The 22,823-nt window shown below is 38.1% G+C and overlaps 1 protein-coding gene across 2 annotated transcripts; it reads left to right on the forward strand.

The window, feature by feature from the left end:
* The first annotated feature begins 484 nt into the window (after positions 1 to 484).
* LOC121371593 (1,25-dihydroxyvitamin D(3) 24-hydroxylase, mitochondrial-like) lies at positions 485 to 22,153 on the forward strand. Of its 2 annotated transcripts, XM_041497598.1 has the most exons (9): positions 489 to 1,666; positions 2,569 to 2,759; positions 4,142 to 4,345; positions 7,286 to 7,440; positions 16,414 to 16,580; positions 17,119 to 17,197; positions 20,041 to 20,203; positions 21,323 to 21,366; positions 21,990 to 22,153. In XM_041497598.1, exons 1-9 carry the CDS (start codon positions 1,278 to 1,280, stop codon positions 22,101 to 22,103), a joined length of 1,506 nt encoding a protein of 501 aa, XP_041353532.1. In that variant the 5' UTR covers positions 489 to 1,277; the 3' UTR covers positions 22,104 to 22,153. The 2 variants fall into 2 exon arrangements, with proteins under 2 accessions (XP_041353533.1, XP_041353532.1); XM_041497599.1 differs by lacking the exon at positions 20,041 to 20,203 and having other exon boundaries at positions 485 to 1,666.
* Positions 22,154 to 22,823: the final 670 nt, after the last annotated feature.

The raw sequence follows: 22,823 nt of genomic DNA on the forward strand, positions 1-22,823 counted from the left end.
TAGATGGCTGGGTATATTATTTGTATCTAGGCTTCGGTTTTATGATGGCAGTTTATTATTAAAAGTTGTTACGGGATGGTCGGGATACCATTTGGGTTGCCAAACGGTGACAGTTTCAAAAGGTTCAGACATCAGCGCGTCAAAATTAGCATCTGTTACCAACGATCAGTTAAAGAAATTATCAAATGACGTAAAGCATTCATATTTATGAACATGCCATTAACATTTGTTTGTTATGCATAATAGTGTTGTCGTGTGTCATCGTTTTAGATATAATCATAAACACCATCTGCTGTTGAATAATGTATTGCAAATTAAAGCATTCGATGATATCATGTCCTGATGATACACACAGATACGAGAAAAATAATATAAAAACAAACAAACACACAAACATTTTAAAAAGCAAACAAAGCAAGCAAAACAATAACAGCAACAAAGTTAAGAAAGTAATATTTCAAAGAGGAAGGCAAGTTTTAACCAGATATATTCGACACCACTACAAGAAAACGACTGAATGAAAGAAAGAAAGAATGAATGAATGAATGAATGAATGAATGTTTAATGACACCCCATCACGAAATATATTGGGTGTCACACTATGGTAAATGCAAAAATCAGTGTCAAGAAAACGAAGTACTGTTAACACAAGACGCTATTACCATCGAAAGCATGTAGACCTACTGATAATAATGACCGCGTTGAACTATCTCAAGGTAATTTCCAAAATCTGTATAATATTCATAATTCAGGCATTCATTGATATCTTCTCTTTTTTTTTCTTCTTTTTTTTTCCTCACTTTTTTCTCTCTTTTTTTTTCTTTTTTTTTTTTTTGGTTTCTTTTTTTTTTCTATGACGAACTAACACATTTATTTATTTTCTGCCAATGAAAACACTGGATCATTGTGATCCTATGTCTTGTGGGTTGTCACTGGAGTAGATTGTCAGATGTCGTACAAAATAGACTTAAAACAGTGTTTGGGTGATTTTTGTAACTTAGGTTGATAGCGTAGTTGTATTAACGGATACGTAACCCAGTACTGGATCATATCCAGAGTGAGTTTTAACGACCTTTTGTGTGGATACAAAGCCTCTACATCGACTTCTTCACCAACCACTTTATAATAATTATTGAATAGTTCCTGTTCTAGAGAGTCGACCCTTGTAGCTTAACTGTGAGCCCAGGACAACGTGCTTCAACCGTAATTTAATTTAAGGATAAAAATTAAGTTAAATTGAAGTGAATGTAGCAATTGTTTTTTAAGTGACTAAAGCTATGGCAGCTGCTTCGACGCAAAGACATTTGTTAAAAATATTGCATCGACGAATCGGTGATTTAGCCTTTTTTCATTGTGCATCAACAGAACAGAGAAATGCTCGTCCATTTGATGAAATTCCGCACAAAAAAGGCTATCCGTTAATTGGTACTTCAATTGAGACTGTGCAAAATATAGATAGTATCCACACGTTCATATGGAATCGATATAAAACCCTGGGGCCCATCTTCCGGGAAAAGACGGTCTCTTTTGATATGGTTTATATTGGGTCCGAAATGGCGGTCGAGCAGCTGTTGAGGCAGGAATCCAAATACCCACAGAGGACTTGTCTCGTGCCTTGGACCCAGTACGTAATAGACGCAGGCGAGGCCTTCGGTGTATCATTAGCGTGAGTATTTTCATATAACTATAGTAACGATAAAAAGAAAGTTTAAAGTTGTGTTTTGTTTAACGATACCACTAGAACACATTGATTTATTAATCATCGGGAATTGGATGACAACATTTGGTAATTTCGACATATAGTCTTAGAGAGAAAACCCGCTACATTGCTCCATTAGTAACAAGGAATCATTTATATGCACCATTCAACAGACAACAAACTTTAACTTTAGTTGTTTGAAATAGTAAAAAGACATTAAAATTCAAGTTGATTGGGAATTTCCTGTGTTGTATTTCGAAAGTATAATCATTTGTCATCATTGCGAACACTGGTTGGTCGAGAGGTTTACAGTTGTTGGCTGTCAAATGCCTAACGTGTCGGTTCAGTAGGTTCGAATCCTGCCAGTTGACACTTTGTGCTTTTAAATACTATACAAAATAATTACCATCAAATGTTAATATCACACACACACACACACAGACACACACACAGACACGCACACACACACGCACACACACACACACACATTTGTGCTCTAGGACATTTTTCTTTTTGCGACTCTCTCCTTTTCTGGTTTTAGCTTCATTATTTTCTTCTCGGTCTGAAGAACCATTTGTCTTTCAGTTGATTTCTAGTCCAACTCCATACCCCTGTCCTTGTCTTTTTGTGCCATACATCCATCATGTTTTATTATTATTATTTTATTTTATTGCGTTGTTTTGAGAGGGGGGGGGGGTGTTTATTGTTTTGTTTTGGTTTTGTTTTGTTTTTATATCATATTGGCCCTTCTGTGAGAATTATACTCAACAGACCTTATGTTTACTCAAGTTGAAATTATGCACAAAAACTAAGTGAGAAGCATATGAGTATGAAGTATATTGGTCGTTTTGGATGTTCCATTGTTTTAGTAACCACGAGGACTGGTACCGGATACGACGTGTGGTGAAACGACTCGTGCTGAACTTTAATTTTATACACAAGTATACGTCAGACTTCAACGAGGTGTCACGTGACTTCTTGGACAGACTGGAACACGTACGGACAGAGGACAACCGTATCACCGGATTAGACACAGAACTCTTCCACTGGGCGCTAGAATGTGAGCTTTGCGAGCAACAAATTTGTGTTTACAATTTTTTATTTATAACATAGTGTGTTTATTTATTTAATATTAAAGTCGATATTTAACTTTGTTTTAATTTCATATATAATTAATTCATTCATTCATTCATGTATTCATTCATTCATATATTCATTCATTCAATCAATCAATTATTCACAAACCAATGCTAAGATTCTTCTCTTGTAGTAGTAGTAGTAGTAGTAGTAGTAGTAGTGGTGACGTCGGCTGCGGTGGTAAATTATTTATTTAATGAGGGTAACACAGTTAGCAAAATATAATCTTCTCAGAGGTACAATCAATAAATTATGTTAATACTGTATTCATGGACAAATAGAAAATAAATACACGGCATAAAACATTTATATAAATGGCATTATTTTAACAAATATTGTTACGTCTGTATTTAAAAACAACAGTATTTGACGACGATCGAAGAGGCTTAATAACGTATGTACATAATGGCAGTATGTTTCTTCGCTATACTATACTGACGACGAAAAAAACCTTTACATGGCTTAAAATTGTATTATTAAAAAAACACCTATATGGTTGGACAAATAGAATATCAGGCTACTGCGTTATGATATCGTGGTTATTTGGCGAGGTTTAGATAACGGTGTAAAAGGCGAGATTCAGCAAGCCTCTTACACCGTTATCGAATCGAGCCAAATAACCACGATATCATAACGTAGTAACCTGGTATTGTTTTATTGTGTGACCTGAAGAAGATCTACATCACTGGCTGCTAGTCACTGTGACGTCAGACACTGTTCCAATGTAAACATTCTTTGCAAGATGCTACTTGCTTTTTTGTTTCAAAATGTTTACTTCAAAACGCTGGCTAGTTCCGAATGGGAGCGAATAATGGAGAATTGAAAAAAAAGAGAGGTAATTTGACATTACAGGAAGTGTAAATGTTATATTTATTTATGCAGTTCAACAATTATTGCTGTAAATGGATGTTTGAAAAATGAGAAAACAATCTACCTGAAAATTGAGAAAACATCCGTCATGCGCACAACTCATTTCCTAATGACATGATAACATTTCGAATTATCAGGTAGAGGTTATCGGGTCAATAGGAAGCATGGTTGCATGATAAATAAAAGTATCATGAACTTCAACATCTAAATGTCACAGTACATTTCGTGTTACATGCAAAGTGTTTGTAAGGTGGTTTCTAAATTGGTTCATTTTCGATTAGAAGCAATATTTATTAAATAGTTTATGTATGTAAAGGGTTTTTTAGACGTCAGTATAGCACTTATAAAATATAAAAACTACTGATTAAACACTGTGCTGGGGTGTCGTTAGACCACATTTACCGACTATATTATGATCGGTTATATGGATTTCAGCCGTATGTTCGCTGTTGTTAAGCAGACGTCTTGGTTGTCTGTCCGACAAACCGGACCCCGAACTGGAGCAGTTTATCGACGCAGTGTTTGGCATGTTCCGTGCGACTGGTAAAGTCCTCTACTACCCGCCGTGGTTCACCAAGACTTTCCTACCCAGCAAATGGAATGAGTTCAAATCTGCGTTTGACACGATATTTCGTATTGGTTCGTATACTATTAAATACTGGGCCTAATTTACAAACCCTAGGTGGGATTTTGTTTTTGTTTTTTGGGTTTGTTTGCGTGTTTGTTTTTTTGCATACACGCGTGTACTATATACATTTTTATTTCTTAAACATGTTCCAACGTACATTTCATGAATTACTACCATGTGCTTCGTCATAGAGGACGATATACACACTTCCTACTTTGTCTTCCTTTTAGAAAACAACACCATTAACATGTTCCAACGTACATTTCATAAATTACTACCATGTGCTTCGTCATAGAGGACGATATACACACTTCCTACTTTGTCTTCCTTTTAGAAAACAACACCATTAACATGTTCCAACGTACATTTCATAAATTACTACCATGTGCTTCGTCATAGAGGACGATATACACACTTCCTACTTTGTCTTTCATTGAGGCGGGACGTAGCCCAGTCGTATAGCTTTCGCTTGATGCGTGGTCAATCTGGGATCGATCCCCGTCTGTGGGCCCGTTAGGCTATTTCTTGTTTCAGCCAGTGCACCACGACTGGTATATCAAAGGCCGTGGTATGTACTACTCTGTCTGTGGGATGGTGCATATAAACGATCCCTTGCTGCTAATTCAAAAAAGAGTAGCCCCTGAAGTGGCGACAGCGGTTTTCCCCTCTCAATATCTGTGTGGTCCTTAACTATATAACCGTAAATAAAATGTGTTCAGTGCGTCGTTAAATAAAACATGTCCTTTTTTTGTCTTTGACTGGTTGGACAAATCTCAATCATAAATCCCTACAAATGTCTGGACAATGAATTCCCGAACATCACTACACTGGAGCGCAATACAACCATGTCGTCATGTCCACTGTCATTGTCTATATTGTACATAACAGCTCAGCCATATCTGTTGTCTAGAGGTGGAATGGCTGCACATTGATTTGCTGATCATTGGCTATTAGATGTGAAACAGTTGGTGATTTTGACATTGTCTTACAGAGGAAATTCGCTACATTTTTCCATTAGTATAATAAGGGATCTTGTATATGCACCATCCCACAAATAGGATAACACATACCACGGTATTTGGTGTACCAATCATGGTGCACTGGCTGCATTGAGAAATAGCCCAATGGACCCACCGACGGGGATCGATCCTAAACCAACAACGCTTAACCTGTGGGCTACGTCTCGCCCTCGGAATGGCTTTATTGCAGGTGCAGTTACAAGGTTGGTAGGTAGGTAATGTTTTTAACATGCTCATATACCACTAAGGTTTCGAGCATGTCTACCTCGGGTTCGGCCTCTGGAGGCCAGGGGCCCAATCCGGGGCAGAATACAGGGTTGGGAGTGTTTTATTCGAACATTTTAGCATTATTTACAAATACCCGTCAAGTCTTTTGTCAGCTTGCAATTACCCAGTGCCCGACAGTATGGCAACTTTAGGTATCAAACTTCTCCACCTTTCATTTTTACGACATAATTTTGGGGTTACTCGATGATACTGTCACTGCAAACACACCATTGACGGATACAGAGGACCCTCCCCCTGAAAGCGCATCTCAAAATTATCCGGGAGCATGCCTCCTACCCCCCCCCCCCCTCCCCATCATCATATTTTGCTTCCTTTGGGAGATCGGCTCATTTACCTTCAACAAACTGAAATTATTATTTTTAGAATTGTGTGACCCTTTTTTAAAAATCCTGGATTCGACACTGCTTGAAACATTTGCCACATCAACGTATATTCTATTTTCATGACCCAATAATCATTTGAGTTCATAAGACCATTTTTGTCTCCTGTACCACGAAGAAAGGACATATTTTATTTAACGATGCACTCAACACATTTATTTACGGATATATGGCGTCGGACATATGGTTAAGGACCACCCAAGTATTGAGATAGGAAACCCGTTGTCGCCACTTCATGGGCTACTCTTTTTGATTAGCAGCAAGGGATCTTTTATATGCACCATCACACATACCACGGCTTTTGATATTCAATTTATTGCAAATTACCAAACAAGCTGGTGTCAGCAAACAGATAAAAAAAAAAACATACAACATCTATAACAACAACAATTAATAATAATAATAACAGTATTAATGTACATTCCAGACGGAGAAACAAAGTTTGTATTATATTTGTAGAAATAAAGTATATTATAAAAATAAATGGTTAAAGTACTGGGAAATAATTAAATTAAATTACTGCCCCACTGATAGCTGGAGCAAGAACTTTACGTTTAGAAATACAGTCGTCAATAAATGTTAATACATGGTTAAGAATTTCAATGTCACCATTATTGTATGACATAATAAATATAAATTGTAAATATGCATGTTAAACTTAAAGCATTGGTCAAAATAAGATTTCCTAACGGCCTTTGATATACCAGCCGTGGTGCACTGGCTGGAACGAGAAATAGCCAATGGGCCCACCGACGCGGATCGATCCCAGATCGACTGCGCATCAAGCGAACGCTTTACCACTGGGCTACGTCCCGTCCCCCTGTACCACGAACGTGATAAGCTTAATTCAGAAAACATGTCCATTTTGTTTGAAAATCTTATTTTGACCAATGCTTTAAGTTTAACATGCATATCACAATCACAGTTACCGTTACTGTTACTTTATTTACGTGCCTATATCCAAACGAGGTTCAGGCCCAGTAAAACAATCCTGACACGACCTATTTATTTTGTGCCAGTGCACCACGGTTGCTATATCATAGGCCGTGGTATGTGCTATCATGTCTGTGGGGATGATGCATTAAAAAAATCTCTTGCTACTAATGGAAAAAAATGTAGCGGATTTCCTCTCTAAGACTATATGTCAAAATTACCAAATGTTTGGCATCCATTACCCGAAGATTAATAAATCAATGTGCTTTAGTGGTGTCGTTAAAGAACACAAACTTTAACTTTATTTATTTTCTAATAATTTGGTTTTCAGCTAGAAAATACGTGGACGAGAAAGTTGAAGAAAGGATGACCAATGTTACGAACGAAGAGCCAGGGTTCCTAGACCACCTTTTGTCTGATGACAGGATGACCAGGCTAGAAGTTTATGCCACTCTAGTGGAACTGATGGCTGGAGCGGTCGACACGGTAGGACTCGAGTTACATTTAGGAAGAACAAAGTTTACATGTATACAAACATTCCAGAGGTGATCGGGGCGGGACGTAGCCCAGTGGTAAAGCACTCGCTTGATGTGCGGTCGGTCTAGCATCGACCCCCGTAGGTGGACCCATTGGCTATTTGTCGTTCTCGTCAGTGCACTCCGACTAGTATTTTAAAGGCCGTGGTATGTGCTATACTGTCTGTGGGATGGTGCATATAAAAGATCCTGTTCAACTAATGGGAAAATGTAGCGGGTTCCCTTCTAAGACTATATGTCAAAATTATCAAATGTTTGACATCCGATAGCCGACGATTAATAAATCAGTGTGCATTAGTGGTGTCGTTAAACAAAACACACATTTTTGTGATCTAGCTCAGTCGGTAGGACGCTAACCTACGGTTCTTTTTTTGTGTGATCGAACCACCTCAGTGGAGCCATTCTTTAAATTGTGTTTCCCCGTCCAAGCTAGTGCCCACGATTGGGATATCAGAGGCTGATGGAAAAATGCAGCGGTGTTTGTTTTTTTTAATTACCAAATGTTTGAAATTCAATAAGCAATAATTAATAATAAATCAATAAACTCTAGTGGTGTCATTAAACAAAACATATTTTTGTTTATTATTCCATACAAATAATAACCTGGGAACAGTAATATAGGGTCTTATCCAGTTTCACGAGGGCACATTTAAACTAAAAGCCGCTAGATACGGCACTATATCATTCCATACAAATAATAACCTGGGGAACAGTAATATAGAGTCTTATCGAGTTTCACGAGGGCACATTTAAACTAAAAGCCGCTAGATACGGCACTATATCATTCCATACAAATAATAACCTGGGAACAGTAATATAGTCTTATCGAGTTTCACGAGGGCACATTTAAACTAAAAGCCGCTAGATACGGCACTATATCATTCCATACAAATAATAACCTGGGAACAGTAATATAGAGTCTTATCTAGTTTCACGAGGGCACATTTAAACTAAAAGCCGCTAGATACGGCACTATATCATTCCATACAAATAATAACCTGGGAACAGTAATATAGAGTCTTATCTAGTTTCACGAGGGCACATTTAAACTAAAAGCCGCTAGATACGGCACTATATCATTCCATACAAATAATAACCTGGGATCAGTAATATAGGGTCTCATCGAGTTTCACGAGGGCACATTTAAACTAAAAGCCGCTAGATACGGTACTATATCATTCCATACAAATAATAACCTGGGAACAGTAATATAGGGTCTCATCGAGTTTCACGAGGGCACATTTAAACTAAAAGCCGCTAGATACGGCACTATATCATTCCATACAAATAATAACCTGGGAACAGTAATATAGAGTCTCATCGAGTTTCACGAGGGCACATTTAAACTAAAAGCCGCTAGATACGGCACTATATCATTCCATACAAATAATAACCTGGGAACAGCAATATAGAGTCTTATCCAGTTTCACGAGGGCACATTTAAACTAAAAGCCGCTAGATACGGCACTATATCATTCCATACAAATAATAACCTGGGAACAGCAATATAGAGTCTTATCCAGTTTCACGAGGGCACATTTAAACTAAAAGCCGCTAGATACGGCACTATATCATTCCATACAAATAATAACCTGGGAACAGCAATATAGAGTCTTATCGAGTTTCACGAGGGCACATTTAAACTAAAAGCCGCTAGATACGGCACTATATCATTCCATACAAATAATAACCTGGGAACAGTAATATAGTCTTATCGAGTTTCACGAGGGCACATTTAAACTAAAAGCCGCTAGATACGGCACTATATCATTCCATACAAATAATAACCTGGGAACAGTAATATAGTCTTATCGAGTTTCACGAGGGCACATTTAAACTAAAAGCCGCTAGATACGGCACTATATCATTCCATACAAATAATAACCTGGGAACAGCAATATAGAGTCTTATCGAGTTTCACGAGGGCACATTTAAACTAAAAGCCGCTAGATACGGCACTATATCATTCCATACAAATAATAACCTGGGAACAGTAATATAGTCTTATCGAGTTTCACGAGGGCACATTTAAACTAAAAGCCGCTAGATACGGCACTATATCATTCCATACAAATAATAACCTGGGAACAGTAATATAGTCTTATCGAGTTTCACGAGGGCACATTTAAACTAAAAGCCGCTAGATACGGCACTATATCATTCCATACAAATAATAACCTGGGAACAGCAATATAGAGTCTTATCGAGTTTCACGAGGGCACATTTAAACTAAAAGCCGCTAGATACGGCACTATATCATTCCATACAAATAATAACCTGGGAACAGTAATATAGTCTTATCGAGTTTCACGAGGGCACATTTAAACTAAAAGCCGCTAGATACGGCACTATATCATTCCATACAAATAATAACCTGGGAACAGCAATATAGAGTCTTATCGAGTTTCACGAGGGCACATTTAAACTAAAAGCCGCTAGATACGGCACTATATCATTCCATACAAATAATAACCTCGGAACAGCAATATAGAGTCTTATCGAGTTTCACGAGGGCACATTTAAACTAAAAGCCGCTAGATACGGCACTATATCATTCCATACAAATAATAACCTGGGAACAGCAATATAGGGTCTTATCCAGTTTCACGAGGGCACATTTAAACTAAAAGCCGCTAGATACGGCACTATATCATTCCATACAAATAATAACCTGGGAACAGCAATATAGGGTCTTATCCAGTTTCACGAGGGCACATTTAAACTAAAAGCCGCTAGATACGGCACTATATCATTCCATACAAATAATAACCTGGGAACAGTAATATAGAGTCTTATCCAGTTTCACGAGGGCACATTTAAACTAAAAGCCGCTAGATACGGCACTATATCATTCCATACAAATAATAACCTGGGAACAGTAATATAGGGTCTTATCGAGTTTCACGAGGGCACATTTAAACTAAAAGCCGCTAGATACGGCACTATATCATTCCATACAAATAATAACCTGGGAACAGTAATATAGGGTCTCATCGAGTTTCACGAGGGCACATTTAAACTAAAAGCCGCTAGATACGGCACTATATCATTCCATACAAATAATAACCTGGGAACAGTAATATAGAGTCTTATCGAGTTTCACGAGGGCACATTTAAACTAAAAGCCGCTAGATACGGCACTATATCATTCCATACAAATAATAACCTGGGAACAGCAATATAGAGTCTTATCCAGTTTCACGAGGGCACATTTAAACTAAAAGCCGCTAGATACGGCACTATATCATTCCATACAAATAATAACCTGGGAACAGCAATATAGAGTCTTATCCAGTTTCACGAGGGCACATTTAAACTAAAAGCCGCTAGATACGGCACTATATCATTCCATACAAATAATAACCTGGGAACAGCAATATAGAGTCTTATCGAGTTTCACGAGGGCACATTTAAACTAAAAGCCGCTAGATACGGCACTATATCATTCCATACAAATAATAACCTGGGAACAGTAATATAGTCTTATCGAGTTTCACGAGGGCACATTTAAACTAAAAGCCGCTAGATACGGCACTATATCATTCCATACAAATAATAACCTGGGAACAGTAATATAGTCTTATCGAGTTTCACGAGGGCACATTTAAACTAAAAGCCGCTAGATACGGCACTATATCATTCCATACAAATAATAACCTGGGAACAGCAATATAGAGTCTTATCGAGTTTCACGAGGGCACATTTAAACTAAAAGCCGCTAGATACGGCACTATATCATTCCATACAAATAATAACCTGGGAACAGAACAATAATATAGTCTTATCGAGTTTCACGAGGGCACATTTAAACTAAAAGCCGCTAGATACGGCACTATATCATTCCATACAAATAATAACCTGGGAACAGTAATATAGTCTTATCGAGTTTCACGAGGGCACATTTAAACTAAAAGCCGCTAGATACGGCACTATATCATTCCATACAAATAATAACCTGGGAACAGCAATATAGAGTCTTATCGAGTTTCACGAGGGCACATTTAAACTAAAAGCCGCTAGATACGGCACTATATCATTCCATACAAATAATAACCTGGGAACAGTAATATAGTCTTATCGAGTTTCACGAGGGCACATTTAAACTAAAAGCCGCTAGATACGGCACTATATCATTCCATACAAATAATAACCTGGGAACAGTAATATAGTCTTATCGAGTTTCACGAGGGCACATTTAAACTAAAAGCCGCTAGATACGGCACTATATCATTCCATACAAATAATAACCTGGGAACAGCAATATAGAGTCTTATCGAGTTTCACGAGGGCACATTTAAACTAAAAGCCGCTAGATACGGCACTATATCATTCCATACAAATAATAACCTGGGAACAGTAATATAGTCTTATCGAGTTTCACGAGGGCACATTTAAACTAAAAGCCGCTAGATACGGCACTATATCATTCCATACAAATAATAACCTGGGAACAGCAATATAGAGTCTTATCGAGTTTCACGAGGGCACATTTAAACTAAAAGCCGCTAGATACGGCACTATATCATTCCATACAAATAATAACCTGGGAACAGTAATATAGTCTTATCGAGTTTCACGAGGGCACATTTAAACTAAAAGCCGCTAGATACGGCACTATATCATTCCATACAAATAATAACCTGGGAACAGTAATATAGGGTCTTATCGAGTTTCACGAGGGCACATTTAAACTAAAAGCCGCTAGATACGGCACTATATCATTCCATACAAATAATAACCTGGGAACAGCAATATAGAGTCTTATCGAGTTTCACGAGGGCACATTTAAACTAAAAGCCGCTAGATACGGCACTATATCATTCCATACAAATAATAACCTGGGAACAGTAATATAGTCTTATCGAGTTTCACGAGGGCACATTTAAACTAAAAGCCGCTAGATACGGCACTATATCATTCCATACAAATAATAACCTGGGAACAGTAATATAGTCTTATCGAGTTTCACGAGGGCACATTTAAACTAAAAGCCGCTAGATACGGCACTATATCATTCCATACAAATAATAACCTGGGAACAGTAATATAGTCTTATCGAGTTTCACGAGGGCACATTTAAACTAAAAGCCGCTAGATACGGCACTATATCATTCCATACAAATAATAACCTGGGAACAGCAATATAGAGTCTTATCGAGTTTCACGAGGGCACATTTAAACTAAAAGCCGCTAGATACGGCACTATATCATTCCATACAAATAATAACCTGGGAACAGTAATATAGTCTTATCGAGTTTCACGAGGGCACATTTAAACTAAAAGCCGCTAGATACGGCACTATATCATTCCATACAAATAATAACCTGGGAACAGTAATATAGTCTTATCGAGTTTCACGAGGGCACATTTAAACTAAAAGCCGCTAGATACGGCACTATATCATTCCATACAAATAATAACCTGGGAACAGTAATATAGTCTTATCGAGTTTCACGAGGGCACATTTAAACTAAAAGCCGCTAGATACGGCACTATATCATTCCATACAAATAATAACCTGGGAACAGTAATATAGTCTTATCGAGTTTCACGAGGGCACATTTAAACTAAAAGCCGCTAGATACGGCACTATATCATTCCATACAAATAATAACCTGGGAACAGTAATATAGTCTTATCGAGTTTCACGAGGGCACATTTAAACTAAAAGCCGCTAGATACGGCACTATATCATTCCATACAAATAATAACCTGGGAACAGTAATATAGGGTCTTATCCAGTTTCACGAGGGCACATTTAAACTAAAAGCCGCTAGATACGGCACTATATCATTCCATACAAATAATAACCTGGGAACAGTAATATAGAGTCTTTATCGAGTTTCACGAGGGCACATTTAAACTAAAAGCCGCTAGATACGGCACTATATCATTCCATACAAATAATAACCTGGGAACAGTAATATAGGGTCTTATCGAGTTTCACGAGGGCACATTTAAACTAAAAGCCGCTAGATACGGCACTATATCATTCCATACAAATAATAACCTGGGAACAGTAATATAGGGTCTTATCGAGTTTCACAAGGGCACATTTAAACTAAAAGCCGCTAGATACGGCACTATATCATTCCATACAAATAATAACCTGGGAACAGTAATATAGTCTTATCGAGTTTCACGAGGGCACATTTAAACTAAAAGCCGCTAGATACGGCACTATATCATTCCATACAAATAATAACCTGGGAACAGTAATATAGTCTTATCGAGTTTCACGAGGGCACATTTAAACTAAAAGCCGCTAGATACGGCACTATATCATTCCATACAAATAATAACCTGGGAACAGTAATATAGGGTCTTATCGAGTTTCACGAGGGCACATTTAAACTAAAAGCCGCTAGATACGGCACTATATCATTCCATACAAATAATAACCTGGGAACAGTAATATAGTCTCATCGAGTTTCACGAGGGCACATTTAAACTAAAAGCCGCTAGATACGGCACTATATCATTCCATACAAATAATAACCTGGGAACAGTAATATAGAGTCTTATCGAGTTTCACGAGGGCACATTTAAACTAAAAGCCGCTAGATACGGCACTATATCATTCCATACAAATAATAACCTGGGAACAGTAATATAGTCTTATCGAGTTTCACGAGGGCACATTTAAACTAAAAGCCGCTAGATACGGCACTATATCATTCCATACAAATAATAACCTGGGAACAGTAATATAGTCTTATCGAGTTTCACGAGGGCACATTTAAACTAAAAGCCGCTAGATACGGCACTATATCATTCCATACAAATAATAACCTGGGAACAGTAATATAGTCTTATCGAGTTTCACGAGGGCACATTTAAACTAAAAGCCGCTAGATACGGCACTATATCATTCCATACAAATAATAACCTGGGAACAGTAATATAGTCTTATCGAGTTTCACGAGGGCACATTTAAACTAAAAGCCGCTAGATACGGCACTATATCATTCCATACAAATAATAACCTGGGAACAGTAATATAGTCTTATCGAGTTTCACGAGGGCACATTTAAACTAAAAGCCGCTAGATACGGCACTATATCATTCCATACAAATAATAACCTGGGAACAGTAATATAGTCTTATCGAGTTTCACGAGGGCACATTTAAACTAAAAGCCGCTAGATACGGCACTATATCATTCCATACAAATAATAACCTGGGAACAGTAATATAGGGTCTTATCGAGTTTCACGAGGGCACATTTAAACTAAAAGCCGCTAGATACGGCACTATATCATTCCATACAAATAATAACCTGGGAACAGTAATATAGAGTCTTATCGAGTTTCACGAGGGCACATTTAAACTAAAAGCCGCTAGATACGGCACTATATCATTCCATACAAATAATAACCTGGGAACAGTAATATAGGGTCTTATCGAGTTTCACGAGGGCACATTTAAACTAAAAGCCGCTAGATACGGCACTATATCATTCCATACAAATAATAACCTGGGAACAGTAATATAGGGTCTTATCGAGTTTCACAAGGGCACATTTAAACTAAAAGCCGCTAGATACGGCACTATATCATTCCATACAAATAATAACCTGGGAACAGTAATATAGTCTTATCGAGTTTCACGAGGGCACATTTAAACTAAAAGCCGCTAGATACGGCACTATATCATTCCATACAAATAATAACCTGGGAACAGTAATATAGTCTTATCGAGTTTCACGAGGGCACATTTAAACTAAAAGCCGCTAGATACGGCACTATATCATTCCATACAAATAATAACCTGGGAACAGTAATATAGGGTCTTATCGAGTTTCACGAGGGCACATTTAAACTAAAAGCCGCTAGATACGGCACTATATCATTCCATACAAATAATAACCTGGGAACAGTAATATAGAGTCTTATCGAGTTTCACGAGGGCACATTTAAACTAAAAGCCGCTAGATACGGCACTATATCATTCCATACAAATAATAACCTGGGAACAGTAATATAGAGTCTCATCGAGTTTCACGAGGGCACATTTAAACTAAAAGCCGCTAGATACGGCACTATATCATTCCATACAAATAATAACCTGGGAACAGTAATATAGAGTCTCATCGAGTTTCACGAGGGCACATTTAAACTAAAAGCCGCTAGATACGGCACTATATCATTCCATACAAATAATAACCTGGGAACAGTAATATAGAGTCTCATCGAGTTTCACGAGGGCACATTTAAACTAAAAGCCGCTAGATACGGCACTATATCATTCCATACAAATAATAACCTGGGAACAGTAATATAGTCTTATCGAGTTTCACGAGGGCACATTTAAACTAAAAGCCGCTAGATACGGCACTATATCATTCCATACAAATAATAACCTGGGAACAGTAATATAGTCTTATCGAGTTTCACGAGGGCACATTTAAACTAAAAGCCGCTAGATACGGCACTATATCATTCCATACAAATAATAACCTGGGAACAGTAATATAGTCTTATCGAGTTTCACGAGGGCACATTTAAACTAAAAGCCGCTAGATACGGCACTATATCATTGAACGGGCGGGACCTAGCCCAGTGGTAAAGCGCTCGCTTGATGCGCGGTCGGTTTAGGATCGATTGTCATCGGTGGCTCCATTGGGCTATTTCTCTTTTCAGCCAGTGCTCCACAACTGGTATAACAAAGGCCGTGGTATGTCTACCCTCGCTGTTGGATGTGCATATAAAAGAACTCTTGCTGCTAATCGAAAATGAGTAGCCCATGAAGTGGCGACAGCGAGTTTTCTCTCTATATATCTGTGTGGTCCTTAACTATATGTCTGACGCCATATAACTGTAAATAGAAATGTGTGGAGTTCGTCGTTAAATAAAACATTTCCTTCCTATATCCTTGAAATGACGATGGCCATAAATGCCTAATATATGTGTTGTGTTGCAGACGGCAAACGTCGTGCAGATGATCCTGTATGAACTATCGAGAAATCCACGCGTCCAGCAGAAACTGTACGACGAGGTGACCGGCGTCGTACCGGAAGGAGAATTCCCCAGTGCTGCCCAGCTACAGAACATGCCATACTTGAAGGCCGTCATTAAAGAGACGCTCAGGTGATACCAAATAGAGATATTTAGTAGATGGTTAAAAACAAAATAAATAAAAACATAATAGGCCGAATTTACGAAGCCTGTTTTTCTTAAACCCAGAATAGAACAGAATAGATGTTTAACGACACCCAAGTACGAAAAATACATCGGCTATTGAGTGTCAAACTAGGGTAAATGCAAAAATAATGTTCTTAAACCCAGATGTTTAAGCATTGAAAATGTATGTAGTTACATGCGTGTAACACATAAACAGGTGTTTAAGCATTGAAAATGTATGTAGTTACATGCGTGTAACACATAAACAGGCTTTGTGACTTTGGCCCACAATGTACCTAACCTCGATTAATCAGCAATCCTAAATTGCTTCCACATTATCCAATATAATTTACCTAGCCGGGGATGGGTAGCGGAGTGTATTAAAAATAGTAACTTGCCATTCAACTTGAATTAACACGATGTTTGATAACACTGAAATGTATGCTAACTGTACCACGATTGAGCTTTTTGTTGGATTGTTTGTTTGTTTCTTTTTTTACTACAGACTGACCCCAATTGTGCACCATGTTGTGAGAGATCTTGAAAAAGACATGATAATTTTGGGCTATCACGTTCCAGCAAAGGTAATATAAATCAGTAACGGTTAAACAGAATTGTAAACTGACTAGGGTGTGTTCTGTATTTTGATTGGTTAATTACATTTTTTTTCCGGGATCGGGATCAAATAGACAATAACACCCGGAAAGCTAATGACGTCATTAGAAAGTGACGTCATTAGCAATTGGAACAGGCAAAGTTGACGATTCAAGGGTCTACAGTTAAATTGTAGACAGGTATTTTTTTCAAAAAATGCCAAATATACAGTTAGTTCTGTAGAAAAACGATTCAGTTTACAATGGACATAACCATATGGAGTTTTTAGATTTGCGGGTGTTATTGTCTATTTGATGCCCGCAAATGTTTCATTTGCGGGATCAAATAGACAATAACACCCGCAAATCTAAAAACTCCATATGGTTATCTCCTAACTGTCTCGTTATCTTTTCATTTCATTTATTGTTATTTTAGTGATTATAGCCAATTAAAGTTCAACCATGCTGACCTGGGAACACATTTCAGTTATCCAGGAGGACAGTGGGTTAGTGGTTGGTGAGACAGAAATCGACGTAGTGATCATGGAGTCATTAAACTCGCTCTGGGTGGGAGTCGGTACCAAGATGCGAACCTTAAGTCTGATGGCTTAATCGATAGACTGCTGTGTCGGTGCGTCCTGTTCAAACTCACACCCAGTGAAATGGATAGATGTATATGACGCAGAATTAAGCTAAAAAAAGAAAAATTTAACCATTTTTGAACATTTAATGTATAGGGCCTACTGACATACAATGAAAACGCAAAACAGATATTTTTCAATTTTTTCAAAAATATATTTATTGGACTTAAAATAACAATTTATGAGAGGAAGCCATTGATTGGTACTTTTGTCTGGGTTTTAATCCTGGTTTTGTTCTCGTTACACATACAATAGCAGAAACACACAAAATGGTGTGAAATGCGTTCACTACATGCTCAATCATGCTGCATGCAATGCACGTGAAATGCCAGTATGTGGACACATAAAAGTCACGTAACGGTGTCATATACCTCGTCACATTAAGAATGCCACGACTCGGAGAAGAACAAAGGAAGCGAGCGTTGGGCATGGTTCGGGGAGGGGGGGGGGGGGGACTTCGCAAAGCCAAGTTGCCAGGACCTTCAGAGTCCATCCCTCAACTATTGGACGACTTGTTGAACGTCATCAACAAACCGAGAGTGTCCGTGATCGATCTCGACCTGGTCAACGTCCCGTTACGACCCCACGCCAAGATCGGCACTTTTGCGCCGTCACCAAAGACCTGGACCCATATTCACAAAAAAGTGTAAATTTACGTCTACGACTAGCACTTACGTCTGCCGTAGATTTACGTTTACGTGCAAGAAGCACCTTATTCTCAAAGATGGTCGTAAATGTAAACGTAACTTAGTTGGACGTAAATCTACGATTTAACACTCTCACTGGAGTAATTAATAAAAACACATTAGAAACGATGGCTACCGGGTAAATAACAAATGCGCAAAACGCAATTTTGTTTGTCGTTTGCTAACAATAACATTGCGAACAGTGAACCATGGCATTTTGGTATTGGTGGGGATCCGCGTTTTGGTACGAACTTGAGGACATTTCTTAAAAAGGAAAAGATAACTCAGGAGAAATTGGCCGAGTCGAAAACATCTGTTCGATCACGAACAAAAATATGTTCAATCCGTGGGCGTTCGCCATCGCAAACTGCTTCATTTATTGGAAATATTGCTAGTTTCCGTAAATAATAGTAAATAACGGCACTCTTATATTTACGTCCAACTATACACGTAACTTACGTTTTCGTTGTTTCGTGAATAGCTCTTCAGTCGTAGATTTACGTTTACGTGTAAAACTAGGCTTACGATATTTTGTGAATATGGGTCCAGGAGGTCCCCTTCTGTTTCAACAAGACAATGCCCGTCCACATACTGCAAGAATTATCCCAGGAATTCCTGCAACAAGCCGGTATCACCGTTATGAACTGGCCCGCCGTTTCACCGGATTTGAACCCAATTGAACACGTGGGATGAGTTAGGACGTCGTGTACGTCACCGCCAGCCATCACCGCGTAACGTCGCTGAGCTTGCACAGGCGTTGCAGGAGGAGTGGAAGAACATTCCTGCGGCTTATTTGAGATGTTTGTGCCAATCCTTTCCCCGTCGTCTTCACGCATGCTCACGGACGGGCCAATGGTGGACACACCAGATATTGACCTTGATATGGGGGGGGGGGGGTGTTGAACTTTTCGATTACGAATGCAACTCGATTACTGATGATAACTGGCCATGTTTCCATGTGAATGTATATCATGAATACCAGTCATTAATGTTATATTACATTATCCATCAATTCATTAATAGTTTGTCGTTATTTGCAATGAAAAGTTGTTTTTGCGTTTTCATTGTGTGTCAGTATATGAAGGTCTTATTTCGTTCACGTGTCACAGTGTCATCGTTAAAAATCAATTCTGAACATCTGATATGGACTTGAATGCTATCAAACGCACAAAGAAGGAAATGTTTTATTTAACGACGCACTCGACACATTTTATTTACGGTTATATGGCGTCAGACATATGGTTAAGGACCACAGATATTGAGAGGAAACCCACTGTCGCCACTTCATGGGCTACTCTTTTCGATATGCACCATCATAGTACATACCACGGCTTTTGTTACACCAGTTCTGGAACGAGAAATAGCCCAACTGGTCCACCGACGGGGATCGATCCTAGACCGACCGCACATCAAGCGAATGCTTTACCACTGGGCTACGTCCCGCCCCTCAACAAATTTAAGTATTTTCTAATTCACGGTATTCGATAGGATTCCTTCTATTTTCCAGACAACTGTAGTTGTCCCGCTCTTCGTGTTTGGTCGTCAGCTGTCTTTGTTTGACGACCCCGAGACATTTCGTCCTGAGCGATGGTTACGTGGTACTATTAACCAAGACAAAGAGAGTCGAAAACCTTACCTGGCTTTTGGGTTTGGTACTCGGATGTGTATAGGTATGTGTACATCAATTCGAGGGATAGTGTAGATGTAAAAAGCTAATAGAGGTGGTAGTTGAATATTGTTATAATAATATCCACGACTCAAAGAATACATCACACATCAATATGGGGAGTATATAAAAAGCTAATCGAGGTGGTAGTTGAATATTGTTATAATAATATTCACGACTCAAAAAATATATATCAACAGTGGATGGTGTGGATGGGAGTACATAAAAACGCTAATAGTGATTGTAGTGTAGATATAAAAAGCTAATAGAGGTGGTAGTTGAAAGTTGTTATAATAATATCCACGACTCAAAGAATACATCAACGTACATCGCACTTTTTAACTATTTTGATTACGTACCCGATGCTCATTGTTAACTATAGGTATTATATTTTGATGTGTGTTCTTGTTATGTATGTTAGTGTCCTCTAGTGACAGATTATGTGTCGGAGAGTTGTTAAATAAATAAATCCATCTGAATCCTCTCGAAATCGTTCAAAGCTGGCAAAAAAAAGAAAGAAAAAAAAGTAGAAAAAAGAAAACCCTCCACTGTTTTAGTATTTTTCATAATCATATTGATAATTCAGTCATACTAGACGGGAAGTCAATATATATAGCTAGGCTAGCTACCAGTCACTTCTGCATTATGATTTTCATTTGTTTTCTGTCCTAACTTACTATAGTTAGTATTCGAATATTTGTTCGTCATTTCCATCAAATACCATTTTTAGACCGATTACCAAACACTGATATTGAAAACTCTTCAGTTTTATTTTAATCTTGGGAACGGGTTCTCCTATTTTCATCGGTTGGAGAACAGTTCCGAATACATGCACTGAACCTGGACTTGATAACGAGTGTAGCCTATATTCATCTGTTTGATGGCCCATTTATCTAGCCATTATTCATCTTTATTGCGTGTAGTATTGTGTGGGTTTTGTGTGCGTGTGGTTATGTTTGTTTTTTGTGGGGTTTTTTTTTTGTAGGGTTGGGGTGTGTGTGTGTTAGCGGTCTTTTTGCATAAATATCCAGTTTATGTTTACTAAATTTATACAACTCAAAATAGTCTTATTCTCCGCTAATCCAGGTTATAATGTTCGTAATATAAATTTGTTTATTTACAGGACGTCGAGTGGCGGAGCTAAAAATACAGGTGTTAATCGCACAGGTATTAAACGGATCTCTTTATCCACGTTTAGAATGCAGTAGGCTATTTATTCACACCCACCCACCATGGGCGTACATAGGATTTTGAAAAGGGGGGTTCCAAAATAGATTGCAGAGATATTGGGCATATATTTCTATGTTGAGTAAATATAATAATGTCATATATCAATGTCAGATATATTAAATTATAAAAAAGCGATTTCAAGGGGGGTTCGGTCGAACCCATCGAACCCCCCCCCCCCCATGCCCACACACACGGAACAATTTTAGCAACATGGGAGAAGTTTAGATTGGCGATCGAAGTTTATAAGAGGTTCGTGTTGTGCGGGGGTGGGGGGGGGGGGGGGGGGGGAGAGAGGAGATAAACTCCCGAAGGAACCCACCCCTGCATATCCGCAGTACATCTAATGCATCACACTTCTACAGAATCATGTAAAGGCAGTTTTTAAATATATAAGCCAGTGATTGTATGTTTTTTGTGTCCTGGGGGTGGGGGAGAAATCTGTGGCTACATCTCCCATTATTAAGCTTTTTGAACGGTACAATTGTTGTGTTCATACAACCTAATCAACTCTTTCACCACCGAACAGGAATTTGTTCCATGTGCACCTTTCTATTTTGCAGATGGTTAGCAGATATAAAATTGAACCAGTCACAATGGACCCTGTGGTTTTGAAAACGGAACTCACACTTATACCATCTGAACCAATAAACATCAGGCTCATTGACAGAAAATGATTCTGGTCTTAAAAGCCAAAGTATTATAAATAAAAGTACAGAACACTTAATTTTTCATTGAAATCAGTGACTTCGATAAAATTTATTGCTCCACTAAATAGCTGAATTGCTTGTCAATGCCAATCAATCATCAGTACATATACTGATGGAAAGAACTAAAGGATCACACAGATAGCAACAAGAAATAATGACTGCATCAAAAATCAAATCGGCAGCACAGTCAATACTACAGACATTCAATCCCACATTAGAACTCGGTATGAAATGTAGACATTACTACGCTAGTAGCGAATTAAATTTGGTCTACACATTGATGTGTTCCCTTATTTGTTTCCATCAGTATATATCAAAGATTAATTAAAAAGGTGAGTTGAAATTATAGAATCTAGCATATTGATGACTACAAATCTGTTTTCTGCCAATATTCAATCAGAAAACTATTCGCTATATACAATGTGGTCAAAAATTGTTTTGTTTAACACCAGAACCCACTGATAGATTATCCGCTGTTGGATGTCAAATATTGTGGTAATCATGATAAACATAACCAATGTTGGCTCATAGTGTATCCTTATAACAATATTCACCTCAATGCATGACTGAAAAATGGTTCCAGTGCATTATTAAAACCTCTATGGTATTTTAAATGAATAATAATAAAAAAATTGTTTGTAATACATGTATTATTTATCTGTTAAAAGTAGAGTGGTCCAGTTCGGT

Source organism: Gigantopelta aegis, chromosome 4 (genome assembly GCF_016097555.1).
Source record: "Gigantopelta aegis isolate Gae_Host chromosome 4, Gae_host_genome, whole genome shotgun sequence".
Lineage (NCBI taxonomy): Eukaryota > Metazoa > Mollusca > Gastropoda > Neomphalida > Peltospiridae > Gigantopelta > Gigantopelta aegis.